Genomic DNA, 23887 nt, shown 5'->3' on the forward strand with positions numbered 1-23887 from the left:
CGAATTGTCCAGGATACCTCCGTGAGCAGTGCTCCTCGGTGCTCAAGTACTCTGGGGGGAATACAATTTAGTTTTTTGGCTTTTTTTAAATGTTTATTTATTTTGAGAGAGAAAGAAAGCACAAGCAGGCTCCGCGCTGTCGGCGCAAAGCCCGATGCGGGGCTTGAACTCGTGAGCTGTGCGATCATGACCTGAGCCAAAACCAAGAGCCAGACACTTAACTGACTGAGCCCCCCAGGTGCCCCTAAACCAAATTAGTTTTTAGAGTCCACTCTAGAGGGTAATGAAAGCTGTTTAAGAAGCACTAGTATTATCCAAATGAAAAATCTGAGGAGACTTCCAAATATGGAACACCCCTTAGGAAAAGGAAGGACAACAAAACACCTTCCCACTGGACTGTTCTAATACACAAAAAAATACGGTTACAAAAACTATACACATTATACACTATTTCAATAACATAGATCAAGTCAGAAATGTTAAACTGTGATGATAATTACATTGACTTATGAGGACACGGATAATCAGGTTAGGGTAATAGTGAGAGCCTGGCCTCTAGAATCTGGCTGCCTGGGTGGGTATCTGGCCTATGTCACTAATTAGCTGTGTGACCTCGGTTGGCGGGGGGGGCACTTCTTAACTGTGCTGCAAATTCTTCATCTGAAAATGGGTACACATATATCTACTTTGCTGAGTTGAGGAGGAATGAGTTAATCAATGCAAAGTATTAGCTATTATTATCATTTTTAGAAAATATTTCCTATCAGATCCTGTGTATTTTCTTTGAGAAGACATATGTAAGATCATCTTTCCATACTTCATCAGCTTGAAAGTTTCCAGTTAACATCGATCTCGAATTTACCATAATCATAAAGTGGCTGTACAGTATGTGTGATTCTTTTTCAGTCTTCTCTCCATGGCTTTACATCTCATTCAAAAACTTTAATTTTCTAAAATCATTATAAAGTGCATTTATCATGCATTATGCACTTTCCTGCTATTTCGTATTTTTCCTCCCAATATCCAGTAAATTTGATCATAACACAAATATTATGAATTAGTGGCCTTATCATATAAGGATGTAAATTATAGAATTTCAGTCTAAATTTGCAAATAGTTTTATATGAACTTTAGTAAACTCACAGTAAATTTAGTATTCCTTTAAATTAGTATTCCTTTAGTAAAATGCTATATATAATAAATATAATACTATATATAATATATCTAATTTAGGTCATTATAAAACTGCCATTTGTGCTACTTCAAAGCAGGGAGAAAAATTTTAAAATATATTGTTCTTGTTCTGTTTTCACAGCAGTTTTTTTTTTTTTAATTTAAAGTAGATCCATAAAAGCTAGGAGTACCTGAAAATATTGTGGCCAAAAATTAGGTGCAGATACATTTAATTAATAAATAATTTCTGGGGCACCTGGGTGGCTTAGTCGGTTGAGTGTCCGACTTTGGCTTAGGTCATGATCTCACGGTTCGTGGGTTCAAGCCCCGCGTAGGGCTCTGTGCTGACAGCTCAGAGCCTGGAGCCTGCTTCATTCTGTGTCTCCCTCTCTCTCTGCCCCTAACCCACTCGCATTCTGTCTCTGTCTCTCAAAAATAAATAAACATTAAAAAAAAATTATTTCTCCATGAAGAGTAGAGGACTTCCAATTGAAATGCTTACATAAACTTATTTTGTTAACAAGAAAACACTGTAGGGAAATCAACTTGTGTGTTTACCAGAGTTTTTCCATTTTTGCTAGGTTTGGAAACAGTAATAATAATAATAATAATAATAATAATAGGTTGAATATAGTGGGCACGGTCCTAATCATTACATATACATTATTTAAGTCTCATCATGACTCTGTGAATTAGATTCTGTTTTTATGGTCTTAATTTTTACAAATCAGGAACCTGAAGCCTGAAGAGATTAAGTCACTTGCCTAAGGTCATGTCTGATAAGTGGCAGAGCCAGGATTTAGATTGAGGGCATGTGTATTAAGAGGCCAAGTACTTAATCCCTATACCATCACTTCTCATGACGAGGTGGCAGGATGGGGAGGGAGCAGAATGGAGCTACCAGGAAGAAGACCCATGGAATACAAGAGAGCTGGGACACTGGTGGCACCAGGGTGTGGCAGAACACAGGGACATTGAGGGCTCCAGTGGGACTGGGAGAACAGCTGAGGTTACAGGGTCAGAAGCAGACTCCAGTTAGGCCAGAGGCGCTTCCCCAGTGAGCCAGGTGTGGCCCTGGGCCACTGCTCCCACCTCCAGCAGGGGACCCCCCAAGGGCAGGGGCGTATCAGTACACTTTTAGAGGATTCGCTCCAGAGCAGTAGGGGTGAGGTCTAATCAGATGCTGGCAGTAAAACAGGAGTTAAAGTAAGGATTAGTGTATTTACATCTTAAATCTTACTATGTTTTTACCAATTTTATTTACTAGAGATTTAAGGCCTGCTTACTTTGAATACAAATTACTTCCAAAACCGAATATAATGCAAATACCACAACTGGGATGAAGTTTATGGCAGTATGACTGGAGGGCTGGAGGCCAGGATGTCACCAAGAGAGGTCTGTGTGTGACCAAGAGGCCTCGCGGGATGGTATGACCGTGAAACAGCTGCCACCGTAGCAAGGTCATGCATCCAACACTTAACCTTGCAGACTCCACAACCACTGTCACCACAGTGGAATCGTACAGGCTCATGACTAGGACATTCTGTTCAGAACCAAATTCTATTCAGAAGGTTGCCTAGAATCAGAAAAGTTGGGTATTCTCCAGAGATGCTTCTGGAGGTACTTTTCCCCTTTGTCAAACAAAGAGAAGAGAAACTTTGAAATATCTGTATGATACCCCCTCTCCCTGGAATAATCCTTGGATACAGTACATGACTAAAATCCATTTTCCTCTCAGCCTCTTTGTTTTCTTTGAACTATACTTCCATATTTTATCCACCCTTTGGCACAGTGCAAGAATTCCCCCAAATAAAATGGACTCTGGATCAAAACAAGTTTCTTTTTTTTTTTTTTTTTTTTCCCCAGAACATTTCAAAGAACCAGTGTCCAATACAACATTGGGAAATGCTGATCTGGGAAGACATGAGTTTTTAAAAAAGGTAGTCTTAAATTTTTATATTCAAAAATCATTAGTTAATCTAGGTTATAATTAGCTTTTTTTTTTTAAGAAAAATTACCACTGCATGCTCCTGTAGGGGAGAAATTCAGCAGTTATGACAAATAAGTGTAATAACACAAAATCTGAGTCATAGACAAGGTACAGTACCTGAAAAAGTCACTGCATGCTGCTAAGACACAACGATGACATGGGATTGTTTCATCTTTCATGATTATTTTGAAATCATAAAAGACATTTTGTTCTCTAAAATTCTGTAGTACACTTAAGATTTTCTGTCCATGATCTTCAGACACAAGGAAGTTGTTTTTCTTCTCAGATGGAAGTCCATTACATGAGTTTCGTTGGTTGAGATGATATGAATTATCCATAGCCAATTCCAATTGTTCTTAGAACTGGAAAGAAAAACAATCACTGATGTAGTAGAGTCCTGATGAAATTTCAGATCCAAAATGTGTTTAATGTCAATTACACAAAAATTCTAAGATCATAATAAACCTGATCTAAACATTTGTTTTCATGAATTTCTTTTGAACTTTTATAAACATTGAGCTCACTAGAAAATGAAAGACTATATTAAATTGAGGGATAAAGTTCAAGCCATATAATTGTGTCAAATAGCACCATTTATAATTTATATATATAGCTCATATAGGATCTCCCCACATGACTAGTTTTGTTACACATAAGAGGTATTATTTTATAGTAGCCATCACATGGGTATATACCCAACACATCCCTCTGCCCTCCCATCCCTTTTCTTCTGGTAGCATAGCTGATGTTAAAGTATCGATCTTGAAGCATAGCCTTCTGGGGTTCAACTTTCAAGACAGAAATAATTGAAAAAGATCAGTGTTACACTGTGTTAACTAGTTAGGGCCTTTAGAAAGGAACAAAAAGGCAAGCATTGATACGTGTTGGCCTGTTTGGATACCTTTTCTTTTTGTTGTCTGATTGCTATGACTAGGACTTCCAGCACTATGTTGAATCAAAGCGGTGAGAGGGAACAACCTTGTCCTGTTCCTGACCTCAGAGGAAAAGCTCTTAGTTTTTCCCCATTGAGGATGATGTCAGTCAGCCGTGAGGTTTTCATAGATGGGTTTTATGTTGAGGTATGTTCCCTCTAACCCTATTTTGTTGAGGGGTTTTTATCAAGAATGGATGTTGAACTTCATCACATGCTTTTTCTCCTTCTACTAAAATGATCCGATGGTTCTAATGCTTTCTTTTATTAATGTGGTGGGTCATGTTGATTGCTTTGTGAATATTGAACCACCCCAGCAGTCCAGGAATAAATCCCACTTGATTGTGGTGAATGATTTGTTTCAATGTATTGTTGGATTCCAGTTGCTAGTATTTTACTTAGAATTTTTGCATCCATGTTCATCAGGGATATTGACTGTAGTTCCCTTTTTTAGTGGAATCTTTATCTGGTTTTGGTATCAGGGTGATGGTGGCCTAAAAAAATGAATTTGGAAGTTTTCCTTCCATTATATTTTTTGGGAAAGTTTAAGAATATTAACTCCTCTTTAAATGTTCGGTGGAATTCACCTGTGAAGCCATCTGGTCCCGGACTTATGTTTGTTGAGAGGTTTGTGATTTTGGACTCAATTTCCTTGCTGGTTATTGGTCTTTCAAATTTTCTATTTCCTCCTGTTTCAGTTTTGGTAGTTTCTATGTTTCTAGGTATTTACCCATTTCTTCTACATTGTCTAATTTGTTGGCTTACTGTTTTTTAGAATATTTTCTTATGATTGTATTTCCACGGTGTTGGTTGTTATTTCTCCTTCATCATTTGTCATTTTATTTAATTCTTTCTCTCTCTCTCTCTCTTTTTTTTAACCAAGTTGGCCTATTTGAAAGCAGGACAGAAAACAGTATAACTTCACTAAAAAAGGCCTTTTAAACATGCGATCAGAAATCTAAGACAGTTGAAGGCCAGACAACTGTGACTTTGCCAAACTGCAGATTCAATTCTATGCAAACATGTTCACCCACCAAAAAGCAAGTAAGTGGGAAACAGGTACTCTACCCGTTCAGAGAAACTTGTCGAGTAGCAAACTAGAAATGATCCCTGAGTCTTCAGAAAGGAAAAGAAGCCTGAAAACTAGGGAGCCAAAGAAATAGGGAACATTGATTCCCTTAGTATGTTTTTATCCCAGTCATCTAGTGCTTTGCAAATCATCCTAAACTTAGTGGCTTAAGACAACGGTTTATTGTATCTCATGGTTCTGTGGGTTTTGCTGGAGCTTCTTGCTCTGGGACTTTCATATACTTAGAGTCAGATGGGAGCTCTGGCTGAGGTCATCTGAAGGCCTGACTGGGCTACAGGTCCAACATGCTTCCTTCCTTCCCATTCTGGATGCTTCAAATGGGATGGCTAGAACAGACGGTGTCTGTCTATGTGCACTCTGTCCATGTGGCCAGCCTATACTCCCTCATAGCATGGCAGTGTCACGGTGGCTGGGTTCTCCCAGAGAAAGCGTTTCAGGCCCGGGTGGGAGCTATATACCCATTGGTCCTACAACATCAATTAAAGCTCTAGGACTGAGCCATCTACTGCTCTCTTGTCCAATATAGTAACCATGAGCCATGTATCACTATTTAAACGTAAATTACCTAAAATTAAATTAAAAATGTAGTTGCTGTAGCCATTATTTTAAGTAATCAGTAGCCATAGGTAGTGATGGTTACTTTTACGTGTCAACACATCTGGGCCATGGGGTGTCCAGATATGTGGCTAAGTAGTGTTTGTGGGTGTGTCCGTGGGGGTGTTTCTGGAGAAGATTAACATTTGAATTGGGAGAGTAAGTAAAGCAGGCTGCCCTGCCCCCCCCCCCCCACCCCGTAATGTGAATGGGACTCATCCAGTCCGTCCCAGAATAGAACAAAAGGCCAAGAAGGAATTCTGTCTGTCTGCCTGGATGTCAAGGAGTTGGAGCTTCAGGCTTCTGCTCTGAACTGAGTCATGGATGGTAACGGTGCTGACGACTCTCCTGCGCCTCCAGCTTGCGGGCCGCAGATCTTGGGATTTCTCCCACTCAGTGATCATGGAAACCAACTTCTTATAGCAGATCTGTCCGTCTGTGTCTCCACCTGGTTTCCCTCGAGAACTCCACCAACACTTGTGGCTGTTCTGTTGTACAGCAGAAATGCACAATGTTTTCCTTATCACGGAAGTTCAGTTGGATGGCTTCCGTAGTATATGAAGGAAGAACAGTGTGTGCACATGCATGAGAGAGCATGTGCGTGTACAAGTGGGGGAGCAATAGGATGAGTTGGCAGTATTACTGGAGAAGTAAGTTACCTGCAGTAATTCAGTGAGCAGTGTTCTAAAGTAGTTGTAAGTAGGGAGACATACTAAGTGTGGGTGTCAGGAAGGGAGAGAGATAATTAGAGGTTTGGGGTCAGTTCTGAAGAAAAGGCAGGCAGGAAACAGTTGTGTTGGTCAGAGGTCTCTAGAGAAACAGAGCCAGTGAACCCACAGGTTACAAGCCTGTTGGTTTTGTGTAGACACACGTGCACACACATGCTGGTACTTGTGTGTCTATAAAAAATAAGGACTTGGCTCGCAAAATTATAGAGGTCCCAGGATCTGTGGGTGGCACGCTGGAGACCCAGGGCAGCTGGTGGTGTAAGCTCCAGTCTGAAAGCTGGGCAGCCTGGAGAGCTGGGGACAGCTGACTTTTTCAGTTTGAGTCCAAAGGCAGCAATGGTTGTCTCAACTCAGCACTCGGGTAAGGTTCGTCTTACTCAGCAATTTGTCCTATCCAGGTCTTCTACTGATTGGATGAGGCCCACCCTCATGAGGAAGGACAACCTGCTTCTCCCAGTCTGTCTGTCCAAGTGTTAACTTCATCTGGAAGCTCACTCAACAGAAACACCCACAATAATATCTGACCAAATGTCTGGGCACCCTATGGCCCCGTTAAGTTGATATAGTAATTAATCATCACAACACTACAAATCTTAACAATGTTAACAATATCTGACCTTAGATGGAAAAGAACATATAACCCAAGTTAGAGTGGGGTGCACAGAGAACTGTGTAGGGCTGCCACCCCAGGAGTAATTCTTCACCTCGCAAGGCATGCCTCTTAAGCCACTTGTAAAACTCTGTTATTAAAATTCTGGATATTTTTTCGTCCTTTTCTAAGAACTATAAAGTCATCCATTTTCCCAGGGCTGCGATATAATGTGAGCAGTAGGATGAACAGGCTTCAGAATTGGAGAGATGAGCTCCGTGCTGCTTCAGCACTTGACTTGTGAAATATCTGAGGCCAGGAACTTCTGGTCTTTGATTCTCATTTTTTCCTTCTGTAAAATAGGGACAAACTGTACCTGTCAGTCGTTGTACTGTTGAGAAGAGTAAAGATAATACATACTTGAGCATTTAGTATATGCTAGATAAGTGGAATTTGGTACTTACTTTCTACCAAAAATTTAACACAACAGCCAAGGAAATCCCTTAATTGACATTAATCAGGAGGTTTACATTCCTCATGTGGTGGGGAGAAGAGTGAGAGAGGCAGCTTTCTAGTAATTGCTAAGCTGAAGAGAAGAGTTGAACACAAGTGCTGTCACTGTAAGAGTTTCTCTGAGGTGCCAGATCAGTGGACAGAAGACATAACCCTGCTTGAGACTTGAGCCAGCCTCTCCTACTGCCTCCGTGACACCGGAGGGAGAGGCCAAGGAGTGCGTCCACTACATAAAAGAGTACACGGGGCAGAGAAGCAGGCATGGTCTATATAAGAGAGACAGACGTGACTTAATGCTGTGCAAAGGGTCAAAGCATCTTCTCAGCCACACAGTGAGGCCAAGGTGTATCTCCTGGTCTGTTTCTCACGTCTAGCAGTGGGCTGGTGCATCAGTGATCTGTAACAGCAATGCAGGGTCTCTGCTCGTCCTGCCTCAGAGAGCCACAGAATTGGTTGGGAGATGCAGTCCACATCGCCTAGACACCCCCTGGAACTGCTCTCAATTCTCCTCCATTTAAAGGTATGTATTTAAATCTCTCTGACAGAGGAAGTTAGATGCTGAAGATTGAAATACACATTCATCTGCTATAATCTTAGATTCTTCTTGGGTTGTAAAAGTTCTTTCAAAGTTTAGGATGATAGGTGTTGACAAGGCTGTGTGATCCACATGGGATAATGTAAAGCAGAGATTGCTACCCTGACCTTCCAGCCGTCTAGTGAGGGGGAGATGGAGGGAAGGAGGTGGGTAGATACTGAACACAACACTTTCATTCTGCATGTGATTACGTACATGTGCGTGTGTATCTATACATACAATTAACTTTAAAATATATTTTTAGGGGCATTAAAAAATACCTCTGTTTTCCAATTCTTTAATGTGGCCATGATTACCCTGGAAACTACCAAAGTTTAAGTAATATGATGATTCCACCCCCCCCCCCCCCCGCCAAGCTCTGTTCGTTATATGTTTCCATTGAGATGAAGAGCTTCTCTACTGCCCAAGCCAGACACTCAGAAATCCTCCTCCACTAACCATATCTATTTTAAAACCACCACCTTTTCTCCACCCCGCTGCCGTTCTTCAGGATGAATCCCTCACTGTTCTCACTTGAACTGCTGCAGTGCCTCCACTCGGATCTTGCCTCCTCTGTGCAGTTTTATTGAATACCCTCGGGGCTTCAAACCCATGTGGGCATTGGGCATATGAAGATAAATGGGCCACAGGATCCCTGCTCTTGCAGGCCTCCAGGCCAGTTGGAAAGAAAGAAGTAACAAATGTGATAAGCGTCAAAACTGACATGGGAAGAGTATCAAGGAGGCAGGAAGGACAATCTCAGACTTGCTCTCAGGGAGGAGGAGGACAAAGCAGAGGGGAGAGGATGAAGGAAGACATTCTGATGGATGCGGTACTGGAGCTGTTAAAGAAAAAACGAAAGATGGTTACCGAAGAAGGTGAGGGAGACACTTCCAAGAGAAAAAAATGGTAAGTGGAGAGATAGGGATGACAGAGTTATCACAGCCCCTTGGAGAGACACCATGTTGAGGACCAGAGATGGGGCAGATAAAGCTGAAATAGTAAACGGCCTGGCTCACGCGGTCTTGCTACCACCGTGCAAGGGGCCTGGGTTTCATTCTAGAGGTAATGAGGAATATTTAGAAGGACTTTAAATAGGAGAGGAATTGCACCATTGGATTTATATTTTAGAAACATCATTCTGCTAGGAATACAGCAGTGAGTAACCACGATGTGGCTCCTGTTCTCACTGCACTTACCATCGAAGGTAGCATTCCCTGGTATGAGTAATACCAATCAAAAAAAATCCAAACGTTGTTTTTTTATTGGATAAGAAATTTTTGTTTTTGTTAAGCCACTGAGATGTGTCTATTACAACAAATAGGATTATTTTAATTAATGCATATTAATTCTAATCCCAGCAACTCAAGTATATTTATTAATCTAAATATCTGTTGATTCTTTTGTGTTTTCTGCATAAAAAACTACATCATTTGTAGCCAATGGGGCTTGTTTGTTCTCTTTCCTGTTTTTTTACAGGCATTATTTCTTTTTCTTTTACTACAGAAGTAGCTAGGATCTCCTGTACAATGTTTAATTAAGGCAACAACGGTTTGTAATACTTTTTAATAAACATATGTATGTATATATAATTTATATGTAATTTTTTATAGCTAATTATACATATATAAGGAACTTGTAACTTGTGTTAGATTAAATCAATCATTGAGGATCATAATTCATGGATAAAAAGTGAGCCCAATGATATAGTATACAGTAATTTTTATTTCTATGACTAGTAATATAAGTAACACTACTTAGTGGAAACTTTCAAGTATCAAACTAATACATTAGCATTATGCATAGGCATTCATTTTGGTAAAGTGGTTAAAAGTTAAAGGCTGCTATGGTTACTTCATATAGAATGGCTTCATACAGAAGCTGAAATTTTCTATTTTCTTAACTTGGTTTGAGCACATTTATATATGTAGACTTTATTTAATCATAATAATTATAAGTGCTATTGAAGAGAAAGGGTGTTGGAAAGTTTATGAAAGGGATAGGGGAACTCAATCCACAAGATAAGTAAAGCCACTGAAATGGATACAAATCAATCAAGAAAAATAAGTAGAATCAGTAGAGAAAGAGGGCTGAGAATGGAACTCCAATGATAACTAACCCTAAGGGAAAGACCATTTAGTTGAAAAGAATTATTCATGTAGCACCTGCTACCTGCCAGGTGACAGTCTAGATGAACTGGAGATATAGTTGAAAGTACAATTTGTGGAAGACACAAGGTGAGGAAGTTCTACAGCTAAGGAAAAACTCACAAAGAGCAGGGACAGAAATGGAGGAAAATTAGGAGTGGTGATGGAAAGCACAGGAAGAGAATTTCACGTAGGAAGTAGTTACATCATCCAAAGCTGAGAAAGGTTAGGTAAGGTAAGGACTGAAAATACAATGTTGATCATTCAGGGGTGGGGTGAGGAGAGGTCAGATTATAGTAGTTTTAAGAGGGAATACTGGACACAAATTTGTATAAATTATTTTTAAAAGAAGTTCAGTGAGGTAAGGACTAGAGGAGTAGGTGGATTCTAGGAAATTCTGTTGTCTTTTGTTTGAGATGGGAGAAATACACTGAGGAGAGAGTGGCAACATGGGGACAATCGAGATACATGATGACAACAATCTACATTCGGCACCTACATCCATACCACAAAGCACATCTTTCCGGACCTTTAAACCAGTACATCAAAGAACAATACTATATGGTGAAACTTCCATTTCTGTTAACAGGTAAACATTGATAGGCAAGTAAATGGTTAGAGACTCTTAACTTTTATAGTTATTTAGTGATATAACAAGCCTGAAGGTACTAGAATTTATAATAAGTAATTTATATAGTTATTTCATTCAGCGTTTATAATTTAACTTTGGTAATAATGACTGTTTACAAAATGGGAAGTTGAGGCTCAAGATTGAATGATGAGCATAAAGATGTAAAACCAGTAGAAACCTGCTTAACTCAAAGTTTATACTCTTTTCAATGCTCTTCTGGCCATAGGTATTAATATTAAATGAAAGCATAGAGTCCTTTTCATGTGCATAAGATCCAACCATAAATGTACTGGCCAAAAAAGTTACCATGGCAGTTTAACATCATCCTGAATAAGAAAGATATACAGGATAATAAAAATAGCTAACATTTATAGAGCCAGTACTTTGTGTCAGGTGCTGATCCCTGGGTTTCACACAGTATTTAATTTAATTGTTATAAATATTACTCCTATAAAAACAGGCTTTGTCTTCCAGTAAGGTGGAGTAGACATGCTTGGCACTATTTCTGCTGCTAAAAATGACTGAGAACCCTGGACACATATAAAAATATATATCATAAACCTATGCAGATGGTGAAATGTGGAGAGAAATAGGCAGACTGGCTAGTGAACGTGGGACCCAAGAACAATACAGTGGTGAGTTCCTTGGGTTTTATTTTTGCCTAAGATATCCCAGATACTGAACAAGTGGACAACACGAACACGACTGGGCGGGCACGTGCATAAAGAGCTCCGAGAGAAACCTGATCTCTTTAGCCATAGGACCAGGGGCAGGAGCAACCTAGTAAGAAGAGTTTTGACAAACATGATGGAAAAACTGACTATCTACAGGCACTCACGTCAGCAAAAGTGGAATGGAGAGCCTAGCATCCCACCCCTCCCAGGATGTAATGAGATGCGTCAACTCTCCTCTTCCTATCCATGGGAAGGCAGAGTGGGTAGCCAGTCCAGGGGTAGCAAGTGTCCACCACTTCCCCTCCACCATCATTGGAGGTCATGTGACACATGGGATCTTGGATTCTACCCCTACCTGGAAGTAAAATGGCATTCCTCCCTGTCCTTCCTGGGGTGGAGCCAGAGGCCCACTGAAGATATAGGACTTTTCACTGCCAGGGGATGTGCCCCTCCCTCTCTCAGCCAAAGTGGTATCAGAGGATGCAAAGAGGGGAGCCTGAACTCTCAACTCCATCCAGCAGTAAAAAGAGCCCTTCCTATCCCAGATGTCCAAGAGGTGAGGTGGAAAATCTGGACTTCTATCCCAACACAGCAGTAATGAGCTGGTGGCCTTAACAGAGCAGTGTCAGAAAAGACCCACCAAAATACAAGATATAAATAGGATCTAGAGTCTTATTATGAAATATCCAGTATATCCCCAAACCAGGAATATATCAAGTTGAAAGAGAGAAGAATCAACAGACACCGACACAGGACAAAGATGTCAGAATTATCTATCAGGAATTTTAAAGCAGCCTTTACAGAGATGCCTCAGTGAGCAATTACATAGTCTGTGTGATTTCAGTTCTTTTAAGTCTTTTGAGGTTTGTCCTGTGGGTTAGGATACAGTTATTCTTGCTGTATGTTCCATGGCACTTGAAAATAATGTGGGTTCTTTTGTTAGGTGGAGTATTCTATAAATGCTGATTAGATTATATTTGTTAATGGTGTTGAGTTCTTCTGTGTCACTTCTGACTGTCTTCGTGTCCTATTGAGAGAGAAGTATTAATGTCTCCAGCTGTAAAAGTAAATGTGTCTATTTTTCTTATTAGTTCTATCAGTTTTTGCTTCAGATATTTTGCAGCTCTCTTGTTTGGTACATAGACAATTAGGTTTGCTATGTCTTCTGGGTGGATTAACACATAATATTCCTCTCTGTCCCTCATAATTTTCCTTGCTGAAGTCTACTTTATCTGGTATTAATATAACCACAACCGTTTAATTACTGCTTGCATAGTGTATATTTTTTCATCCTTGACTTTCAACCTACTTATATCATTCTATTTGAAATGAATGACTTATAGTAAGTGTATAAAGTTGGATTATTTAAAAAAAAGCCTACTCTGCTAATCTCTATCTTTTAATTGACGTATATAGACCACTTATATTTAGTGCAGTTATTGATACGGTAATACTTAGGGCTGCTTTTTGGTTGGTTGTTTTATGTTTCTCTATTTTTAATTTATCTTTATTCTTTCTGCCTTCCTTTGGGTTACTTGAACCTTTTTAAATTCCATTTTGATTTGGCTATAGTGACTGAGCATATCTCTTTGTATGGACATTTTAGTGGTTGTTCTAAGTATTACATATATATGTGTGTATATGTGTGTATATATACATATGTACACACACATATATATATTATATATATGGTGTGTATATAGTATATAACAAATACTTGTGTAAACATTTTACCAGTGTCAGTATAAAGTGTATATGCTTTACACTCTTTTACTTCCCTTTACTCTCCCTCATATCCTTATTATATAATTGATTTAAATAACCCTTACATAGACAGTTATAATTTTTGCTTCAACCTCAAGAAACTTCAAAAAGAAGAGCAAAATAAACTCAATGTAGACAGGTTAAAGGAAATGATAAAGAGAAGAAATCTACAAAATTCAAAATAGAAAACTGCAAAGGAAATAAAGAACTTATTCTTTGAAAGGTTTGATAAAATAGACAAACCTCTAGCAAGATTGACAAAGAACAAAAAAGAGAAGACATAAATTACTAATATCAGGAATGCAATAGGGGAATCACTACACACCCTGAAGTTAATCAGAAGGATAAAGAAAGGAATACTAGAAACAACTCGACATGTAATAATTCAGTAGGGCAGATGAAATGGACTAATTCCTCAAAAATCCACACATTACCACAACTCACTCAAGATGAAATATAAAATTTGAACAGCCCTATAATTTCTTATTAAGGGAATTAAATTCACCAAAAGTTTTTTAAAAGTTAATACCAAATCTATATAATTTCCTCCAGAATACAGAAGAGGAGGGTACACTTCCCAAGTAATTTTATGAAGTCAGTACTAATGTGGTACCCCAGACAAAGACAATACAAAAACAAAGAAAGGGAAAAACAAAACCACAGATCAATATCCCTCATAAATATATAAATTTTTAAAAATCAGGAAAAATAATTCAGCAGTATCTAAAACGAATTATGCACAAGACCAAGACCAAGTAGTTTTATCCCAGGATGTAAGGGTGGTTCAATATTCAAATATCAATTAATGTAATCCAGTGTTGAAGCAAAGCGAAAAAGAAAAATCATGTAACTGTATCAATTGACACAGTAAAATCATTGAGAAATCCCACTTTTATTCACGAGAAAACCTTTCAGCAAAGAACAGAGAAGAACTTCCTCAACTTGATAAAGAATATCTATAAAAAATCTATAGCTAACATTATACTAAATGGTAAGAGACTGAATGCTTTTGCTCTATGATGAAAATGGCAAGTATGTCCACTCTTACCTTTGCTATTCATCATGGTACTGGCAGTCCTTGCCAGCACACTGAGGCAACAAAATTCTACAAGAGGCTTATACATTTGAAAGGAACAAACTGCCTCTATACTTAAAGATGATAAGATTGTCTACATAGAAAATCCCAAGTAACCTACAAAATATACATACATCTAATAAAGGAGTTCAGCAATGCCACAGGATATAGGAGCAACATACAAAATCAATGTTTCTTCTATAAACTAGCAATCAACACATGGAAGCCAAAGTTTAAATTACAATACCATTTACAATAGCAGGAAAGGAAAAGGAAAGGAAAAGAAAGACAAGACTTGGATATAAAATCTACTGAAACGAGTACAAGACTTATACACTGCGACTACAAAATGCTGACAAAAGAAACCAAAGAGGCCTAAATAAATTGACAGATTGTACCATGTTCATAAAGTGGAAAAATCAACATAGTAAATATGTCAATTCTCCCTATACTGATGTGCAGATTTAACACAATTCCCATCAAAATCTCAGTAAGATCTTTTTGTAGACATGGATTATTCTAAAACTTCTATGGAGAGACAAGGAAATGAAAACAGCTAACACAGTTTTGAAAAATAACAGTAATGTTGGAAGAGTCAGTCTACCTGATTTCAATACTTATTATATAGCTTCATTAATCAAACTGATATTGGAGAAAGACTGACACACAGATCAGTGGAACAGAATATATAATTAATAAACAGCCCCATTCAAGTAAAATCAACCAATTTATGACACAGCTCAAAAGCAATTCAATAGTGTAAAGATAATCTCTTAACAAATAGTGTTGAAGCAAATGAATATTCACAGGCAAAAAAGTGAACCTTGATCTAAATATCACATTTAATACAAAAATTAACTCAAAATGGATCATAGGCTTAAATGTGAAATGTAAAAACTATAATTTTTAGAATATAGGAGAAAATGTTCATGACAAAGGGTTAGTCAATGAGTTTTAGATCTATGACATTAAAAGCACACTTCACAAAACAGAGAAAAATGTTACTTGAATGTTATCAAAACTGAGTATGTTTCATTTCCTCTGTGAAAGATCCTGTTAAGAGGATGAAAAGATCATTTACAGCCTGGGAGAAAATAGTTGCAAATGAAATTTGATAAAAGATTGATATCTATTAATATAAAGAATTCTCAAAACCCATCAGTAAAAAAACAAACAATTCAATTAAAAAGGGGGCAAAAGATAGGAAGAGGTATTTTACCAAAGAAAATCAAGAGATGAACACATGAAGATATGTTTAATATCATTAATCATGGAAATACAAAATTAAGACCACAATGAAATATCACCCCCATCCATTAGAATGGCTAATAAAAAAATATTGGTAACATCAGATGATTGAGAGGGCACCGAGATACCATATCATTCACATGTTGATAATGGAAACTATTTGGCTGTTTCTTAAGCTAACCACAAGATTGTGACCCCATCTGACCAGGGAACCCAGTGTGTAGTTGTGACTGATTCAAGACCCCGACAACCAGTCCTGCTGGCCTTGGAGCCTGTCCTGCCACCCTGCCTGGCAGAACAGCTAAATCTTAGTCCTGCTCACTGCTGAGTGCAGCCCCCAGCCCGGCTTCACCAAGAAACCTGAGCAGAGCATCTGAGAAACTGAACAGCTCAGCAGCACTTGAGAGGAGCACCTAGCAACATCTCTGCTGGTCTGCAGAGCCCAGCTGGTGAACCCCTCTGGCCAGAGAGCTCAACGTGTTTTGCCTGATTGAAGTCCCTGACTACCAAGCCTAACTGGCTGTGAAGGCTGTCACGTGGCCCAAATGTGAAGCCCTGCCTTGCACTGAATACAGTTTCCAGCCCTGCCCAACAAGCAAGCCTAACCAGAGCACCTGGGAAGTTGTATAGCCCAACCTGTAGCCAAGCTTACAGCAGCAGGTGAGCAGAGAGCCAAGCCAGCAGCTCTTTCCACCTTCACAGCAAAGCTGGTAGTAGTGTCTGAGCAAGGAGTTTGGTGAGCAGCTCTCTGCTGGATTCAGGCCCCTGGCCATCAAGCTAAAGGGCTGTGGAGCCTGTTGTACAACTCCACTCAGGCAAGGAAGCACCTTTGCAGCCCTGCCTAACTGTTGAGTGTAGCACCCAGTCGGCCTGAGTAGGAAGTTTAACCAGAGAATCCATGCAGCCACAGAGCCCATCCCACAGCTGCGCATGGGCAGGAAACCAACAGTTTCCAGCCGTCGGCACCAAGTCTGACCTCAGGGCTCAGGCAGCCTCCTTGCCCAAATAGAAAGCCCTGATAGCAAGCCCCACTTGACCAAGGATGCTGCCAGCTGACCAGTCCAGAACCAAGGTGAACTGACTGGTGAAAGACTGTCTTTGGAGAAGACCTGTAAAATGTGGAAGAGGAGACTGCTTACTCAAATGTATGGATCCCAACACAAAGAATCAAGGATTATGAAGAATCAGGTAAACAATAACATCACTACATGAAAGTAATAAAGCCCCAATAACTGACCCTAAGGAAATGGGAGCTCTATAAACTGCAAACAATTCAGAATATTCCTCTTAAAGAAGTTAAGTGGACTACAAGAAAACACAAATAACTAAATAATATTAGGGAAATAATGCATGAATAAAATGAGACGTTCAACAAAGAAATCATGAATGAAGGAAGGGAGGAAGGAAGGGCGGAAAAGAAAGAAAGGAATGAGGGGAGGAAGGAAAAAAAGGAAGGAAGGGACGGAGGGGGAGTGAGAGGGAGAGAGGGAAGGAGAAAAGAGAGAGAGAAATTCTAAAGCTGAAGAATTCAGTGACATGAAGAATTCAATGGAGCGCTTCAACAGCAGACTCCATCAAGTAAAAGAATCAGTGAACTATAAAGTAGGGCATTTGAAATTATCCAGTCAGAATAGCAAAAAGAAGAAAGAATTAAAAAGAGTAAAGAAAGCCTGTGGGCCTCAGTGGACACCACTAAAAGAACAATATATGCATTATAAGAATCCCAGGAGAAGAGAATGAAAAAAGGACAGAAATATTTTTAAAACCATAATGGCTGAAAACTTCCCAAACATGAGGAAGGTATCATGAGGAATGGATATCAGAGTAATGATGCCCAAAGGACCCAAATAGGTTGAACCCCTAAACAGCTACACAGGGAGACATAATTGTCAAAAGTCAAAGACAAAGAATTTTGAAAGCAGCAAGAGTGACATATCACGTACAAGGGACCTCCTCCCCTCCCATAAGACTATGCACAGATTTCTCAGAAACTTTTCAGCCAGGAGAGAATGGGGTGATATATTCAAAATATTGAAGGAGAAACAAAAACTGTCAGCTGACCATAGTATAGCTGGCGAAGCAGTCTTCCAGAAATGAATGAGATGTAAAGAATTTCTCAAACTAAAGGAAGTTCATCATCAATATACTTGACTTATAAGAAATACTAAAGGTAGTTCTCTCTTTTTTTTTTTAATGTTTATTTATGTTTGAGAGAGAGAGAGAGAGACAGAGCATGAGTAGGGGAAGCATAGAGAGAGGGAGACAAACTCCGAAGCAGGCTCCAGGCTCCGAGCTGTCAACATAGAGTGCAACGTGGGGCTCGAACCCACGAACCATGAGATCATGACCTGAACTGAAGTTGGATGCTCAACTGATTGAGCCACCCACGTGCCAAATAAAATGATGCTAATTAACATCATAAAAACATATGAATATGTAGAAAACTAATCTCAATTATTTCAATTCATTTACAACTCTAAATTAAAAAGTTAAAAAATAAACATTAAAAGTAATCATAACTACAAAAATTTGTTACTGGATACACAACATAAAATATAAGTAAACTATGAGGTGCCTGGCTGGCTCAGTCAATGGCGTATGTGACACTTGATCTCAGGGTTGTGAGTTTGAGCCCCACATTGGATGTAGAGATTACTTAAAAATAAAAAATTTTAGGGTGCCTGGGTGGCGCAGTCGGTTAAGCGTCCGACTTCAGCCAGGTCACGATCTCGCGGTCCGTGAGTTCGAGCCCCGCGTCAGGCTCTGGGCTGATGGCTCGGAGCCTGGAGCCTGTTTCCGATTCTGTGTCTCCCTCTCTCTCTGCCCCTCCCCCGTTCATGCTCTGTCTCTCTCTGTCCCAAAAATAAATAAAAAACGTTGAAAAAAAAATTAAAAAAAAATTTTAATACATACATACATGTATATATGCATACTTATATGTATAAACTGAAACATTAATAATCTAAACTGTGAGGGGAGAAATAAAAATTTAAAGTTTATGTTATTAAAACTGTTATCGACTTAAAACAGAACATTATAAATATCTTTTATATAAGCCTCATGGTAACCAAAAAGGAAAACCCTGTAGTAGTCACAAAAAGACTATGATTAAAGAGTGACAAAATATTGCTCTAACAGTCATCAAACCACAAAGAAGCAACAAAGCATCTAGGAAACAGAACATGGTTAAACAAAGTGGCAATAATAAGTCTTTACCTATTAATAATTAAACATAAATGAATCAAATTCTCCAATCAAAAGACAGGATGGCTGAATGGATAAAGATATAAGATCCAATGATGTGCTGCCTACAAGAGACTCACTGCTGCTTTAAAGACACATGTAGACTGAAAGTGAAGGAATGGGAAAAGATATTTCACACAAATGGTAACCAAAAGAAAGCAGGGATGTTATATCAGAAGAGACTTTAAGCTAAAAAGTAATCAAGAGATAAAGAAAGTCATTATATAATGATAAGGGAGTCAATCCATTAAGAATGTATAATTGTAAATATTTATGCACCCAATATCAGAGCACCTAAGTGTATGAAGCAAATACTAACAGAATGGACAGAAATAAACAGTATTAAAATAATAATTGGTGACTTTAACATTCCACTGAATAATGGATAGATCATCCGAACAGAGAATCAGTAGATTTAAACAACACTATAGACCAAAAGGACCTAAGTGACAGATACACAGAGTATTTTCTAGGATAGGGCAAATGTTAGGCCATAATACAAATCTTAGCAAATTTAAGAAGACAGAAATTACACTATGTTTTCCAGCAATGATCATATGAAAGCAGGTATCAGTAATGGGAAAAAAAGGAAAATTAGCAAATAAATGAAAATTAAACACAGTTCTGAACAACCAAGGCATGAGAGAAGAAATTAAAAGGAAAATAAAAGAATATCATGAAACGAAAATACAGCATACCAAAACTTACGGGATGTAGCAAAAGCAGTTCTGAGAGCATAATTTATAGCAATAAATACAATACCATGAAAAAGACCCCAAATAAACAGCCTAATTTTACATCCCAAAGAATGAGGAATAACAAAATAAGTCCAAAAATTAACAGAACTAAGGACATAATAAAAATTAGAGCAGAAAGAAATGAAATAGAAATCAGGAAAAGAACAGAAAAACTAACAAAAATAAGAGTTGGTTCTATGAAAATATGAACAAAATTGATAAACCTTTACCTAACTAAAGAGAGGTTGAGCACCCAAATAAATAAAATTATAAATGAAGGAGGAGATATTATAAGTGATACAACGGAAATGCAAAGATTCATAAGAAACTACTATGTACTATTATACACAAATTAAAATCTCAAAAGAAATAGATAAATTCATAGAAATATACAACCTACCAAGTCTGAATCATGAATAGAGAATCTGAACAAACGAATTACTGTAAGATGAATCAGTAACCAAAAACCTCCCAACAAAGGAAAGTCCAGGACCAAATGGATTCATGGGTGAATTTTACCAAACATTTAAAAAGGAATCAATACCAATCCTTTTAGTATCCAAAATGCTAAAGAGTAGGGAATACTTCTAAACACATTTTATAAGGCCACTATAAAAACAAGACAAACCAAAAAACAAAACCCTACAGGCTAACATCTCTGATGACTACAGATGCAAAAAGTCTCAACAAAATAACTGGCAAACTGAATCCAACAGCACATTAAAAGGATAATAGACTACGATCAATCAGGATTCATCTCTACGATGCAAGGATGGTTTAACATATGCAAATCAATAAATGTAATAATTTACCACATTAATGGAAAGATAAAAATCATATGATCATCCTAACAGATGCAGGAAAAAAAAAAACATTACAAAATTCAACATCCATTCATGATAAAAACTTTCAACTAACTGGGGACAGAAGGAAAGTGAGCATAGAATTCTCAATATACTAAAGGCCATATATGAGAAGTGCAGAGCTAACATCAAGGTCAATGGTGAGAGGGTGAAAGCTTTTCCTCTAATATCAGGACCAAGAGAAGGTTCTTCACTGTCACCACTATTCAACAGAGTACTAGAAGTTCTAGCTAGAGCAATCAGACAAGAAAAACAAATAAATGGAATCAGATTGGAAAGGAAAAAAAAATTGTCTTTGTTTGCAGATGGCATTTTATATATAGAAAATCTTCAAGACTACACCAAAAAAATATATATATCTATAGCAACTAATAAATGAATTGAGTAAAATTGTAGGATACAAAATCAACATACAAAAATCAGTAGCATTTCTATACACTAACAAGTTAAAATTTAAAATAAAGAAAACGGGCGCCTGGGTCACTCAGCCGGTGAAGCATCCGACTTCGGCTCAGGTCATGATCTCATGTTCTGTGAGTTCGAGCCCTGCATCGGGCTCAGTGCTGACAGCTCAGAGCCTGGAGCCTGCTTTGGATTCTGTGTCTCCCTCTCTCACTTGTGCTCTCTCCCTCACTCAAAAATAAACATTAAAAAAAGCTAATAAAATAAAATAAAGCAATCTCATTTACGATAGAATCGAAAACAATAAAATACTTAGGAATAAACTTAACCAAGTAGGTCAGACTCATACATTTATACAGAACCATAAAACACTGATGAAAGAAATGAGAGAAGACATAAATAAATGGAAAGAGATCCTCTGTTCATGGATTGGAAGAATTGTTAATATGTCCACACTACTTAACCCTCTCTGTAGATTGAATGCAATCCCTCTCAAGATACCTAAGGCATTTTTCATAGAAACAGAAAAATTAATCCTAAAATTCATATGGAACTACCTACATAGCCAAAGTCATCCTCCAAAAAACAAAGTAATTCTGAGAAAGAAAAACAAAGCTAGATGCATCACACTTCCTGATTTTAAACTGTATTATAAAGCTATAGTGATAAAATCAGTAAGGCACTGGCATAAAAACAAACACATGGACTAATGGACAAGAATTGAGAGCCCAGAAGCAAATTCACACATACATTATCAACTATGATTTGACAAGAAGCCACGAATACTCAGTGGTGAAAAAATAGTTTCTTCAATAAATGGTTCTGGGAAAATTCAATATTCACAAAAGATAGATTCGCAAAACAATGGAACTAGACCCCTAACTTGCACCACTCACAAAAATCAAATCAGTTAAAGACTTAAATGTGAGACCAGAAACCATAAAACTCCTGAAAGAGGGGGCGCCTGGGTGGCTCAGGTCAGGCTCTGGTTAAGCGTCCGACTTGGGCTCAGGTCATGAACTCACGGTTTGTGAGTTCGAGCCCCATGTGGGGCTCTGTGCTGACAGCTCAGAGCCTGGAGCCTCCTTCGGATTCTGTGTCTCCCTTTCTCTCTGCCCCTCCCCCACTCATGGTCTGTCTCTCTCTGTCTCAGAAATAAATAAACATTAAAAAAAATTAAAAAACAAAAAAACAAAACAAAAAAAACTCCTGAAAGAAAACTAGGGAAAAAGCTCCTTGACATTGGTAATAGTAGGGATTGTTTGGATAGGACATGTAAGGCACAAGCAATAACAACAAAAAATAAACAAGTGAAACCACACCAAACTGCGAAACTTCTGCACAGTAAAAGAAGTGATCAACCAAATGAAAAGGCAACCTACAGACTGGGAGAACATATTCTCAGCCTGCACATCTGACAGAGTGTTAATATCCAAAAAATATAAGGAACTTATAGAATTCAATAGCACAAAAACCTCCAAATAATCCAATTAAAAATGGGCAAGGAATGTGAACAGACCTTTTTCCAAAGACACTCAAATGGCTCACAGATACATGAAGTGGTGTTCAATGTCACTAATCATCAGGAAGGTGCTAATCAAAATCCCGAGATACAAACTCACACTTGTCAGTATGGCCTCTGTCAAAAAGATAAGAAATAACAAGTGCTATTGAGGATATGGAGAAAAGGGAATCTTGTATACTTGTGGTGGGTATGTGAATCGGTGCAACCAATATAGTAGAAAACAGTAAGGAGATTCCTCACAATTTTAGAATAGAACTACTATGTGATCTAATTCAACTTCTAGGTATATATCGAAAGGAAACTAAATCGCTCTCCTGAAGAGGTATCTGCACCCCACTGCAGCATTATTCACAGTAACCAAGACAAGGAAACAAATGTCTGTGGATTGATGAGTGGATAAATAAAATGTGAGGTACACACACACACACACACACAGAAATATTAGCCCTAAAAAAGAAGGAATTCTGCCATTTGTGACAGCACAAATGGACCTTGAGGGCATTATGCTAAGTGAAATAATAAAGACAAATACTGTATAATGTTACTTGTATGTGGAATGTTGAAAAAAAAAACTCATGGAAACTGAGAACACGTTGTTTGCCAGAGGGGGTGGGGGATGGGGGAACTGAGTGAAGGAGGTGAAAATATACAAATTTCCAGCTATAAAAGAAAGTTTTGGAGATCTAATGTACAGCATTTTGACTATAGGTAACAACGCCGTATTCTGTATTTGAAAGTTGTTATGAAAGTAAATCTTAAAAGCTTCAGAAGAAGGAAATTCTAATTATGTGAGGTGATGGATGTTAACTGAACTTATTGTGGTATTCATTTCATAATATATACAAATATCAAACTATCATGTTGTACACCTAAAACTAGTACAATGTTATGTATCAATTATATCTCAATAAAAGTGGGGGGAGGAACTAAACATACACTATATTATCCATATATCTGGGCATTTATCCTAGAGAAATACAAATCTGCATATGGCTTTTCATAGCAGCTTTACATGTCTGGTCAAAAACTATAAATATCCAAAGTGTTGCCCAGTATATGCATGAGTATATAAACTGTGGTACGTCCATCTCATGGAATGTATTAAAAAGAAACAAACGACTGACATACATTAACAACTTAGATGGACTGCAAGAGCATTATGATGAGTGTACAAAGGCAATCTCACAAGGTCACATACTGTATGATTCTATTTCTATAATAATAAAATTTATTTTATTATTGTAAAATGTAATATTTTACAATAAAATGTAAAAATAAATTTCTTGACATGAAAAATTATATAGAAGACAGATTAGTGGTTTCCAGGGACTGAGGACTCTGGTGTGGGTGGGAGGGTGGGTTAACACAAGGGAGAGTTTTATCGTGATTTGAAATA

At 38.1% G+C, this 23887-nt stretch overlaps 1 protein-coding gene and 1 long non-coding RNA gene across 9 annotated transcripts in view; one reads left to right on the plus strand and one right to left on the minus strand.

Annotated features, from left to right (window-relative positions):
* LOC122230966 overlaps nucleotides 1–10942 on the plus strand; it is a 44883-nt gene extending 33941 nt beyond the window's left edge. For 3 of the 6 annotated variants that reach the window (XR_006208025.1, XR_006208021.1, XR_006208022.1), the window contains 5 exons: nucleotides 3040–3113; nucleotides 4978–5138; nucleotides 7983–8128; nucleotides 8694–9091; nucleotides 10746–10942. This is a non-coding gene — a long non-coding RNA (uncharacterized LOC122230966). Of the gene's footprint in view, nucleotides 1–3039; nucleotides 3114–4977; nucleotides 5139–7982; nucleotides 8129–8693; nucleotides 9734–10745 lie in introns of those variants that run through there. The other 3 variants (XR_006208024.1, XR_006208023.1, XR_006208020.1) reach the window with 3 other exon arrangements.
* Nucleotides 1–23887, minus strand: part of KBTBD3 (kelch repeat and BTB domain containing 3) — a 36183-nt gene that overhangs the window by 5902 nt on the left and 6394 nt on the right. Inside the window, exons 1-3 of one of the 3 annotated variants that reach the window (XM_042957470.1) lie at nucleotides 22486–22680; nucleotides 7124–7447; nucleotides 3281–3525 (exon numbers count right to left, since the gene is read on the minus strand). In XM_042957470.1, coding sequence (XP_042813404.1) covers nucleotides 3281–3501 — 221 coding nt within the window. In that variant the 5' untranslated portion in view covers nucleotides 3502–3525; nucleotides 7124–7447; nucleotides 22486–22680. Of the gene's footprint in view, nucleotides 1–3280; nucleotides 3526–7123; nucleotides 7448–22485; nucleotides 22681–23887 lie in introns of those variants that run through there. The other 2 variants (XM_042957469.1, XM_042957468.1) reach the window with 2 other exon arrangements.

This window comes from Panthera tigris, chromosome D1 (genome assembly GCF_018350195.1).
Source record: "Panthera tigris isolate Pti1 chromosome D1, P.tigris_Pti1_mat1.1, whole genome shotgun sequence".
Taxonomy (NCBI): Eukaryota; Metazoa; Chordata; class Mammalia; order Carnivora; family Felidae; genus Panthera; species Panthera tigris.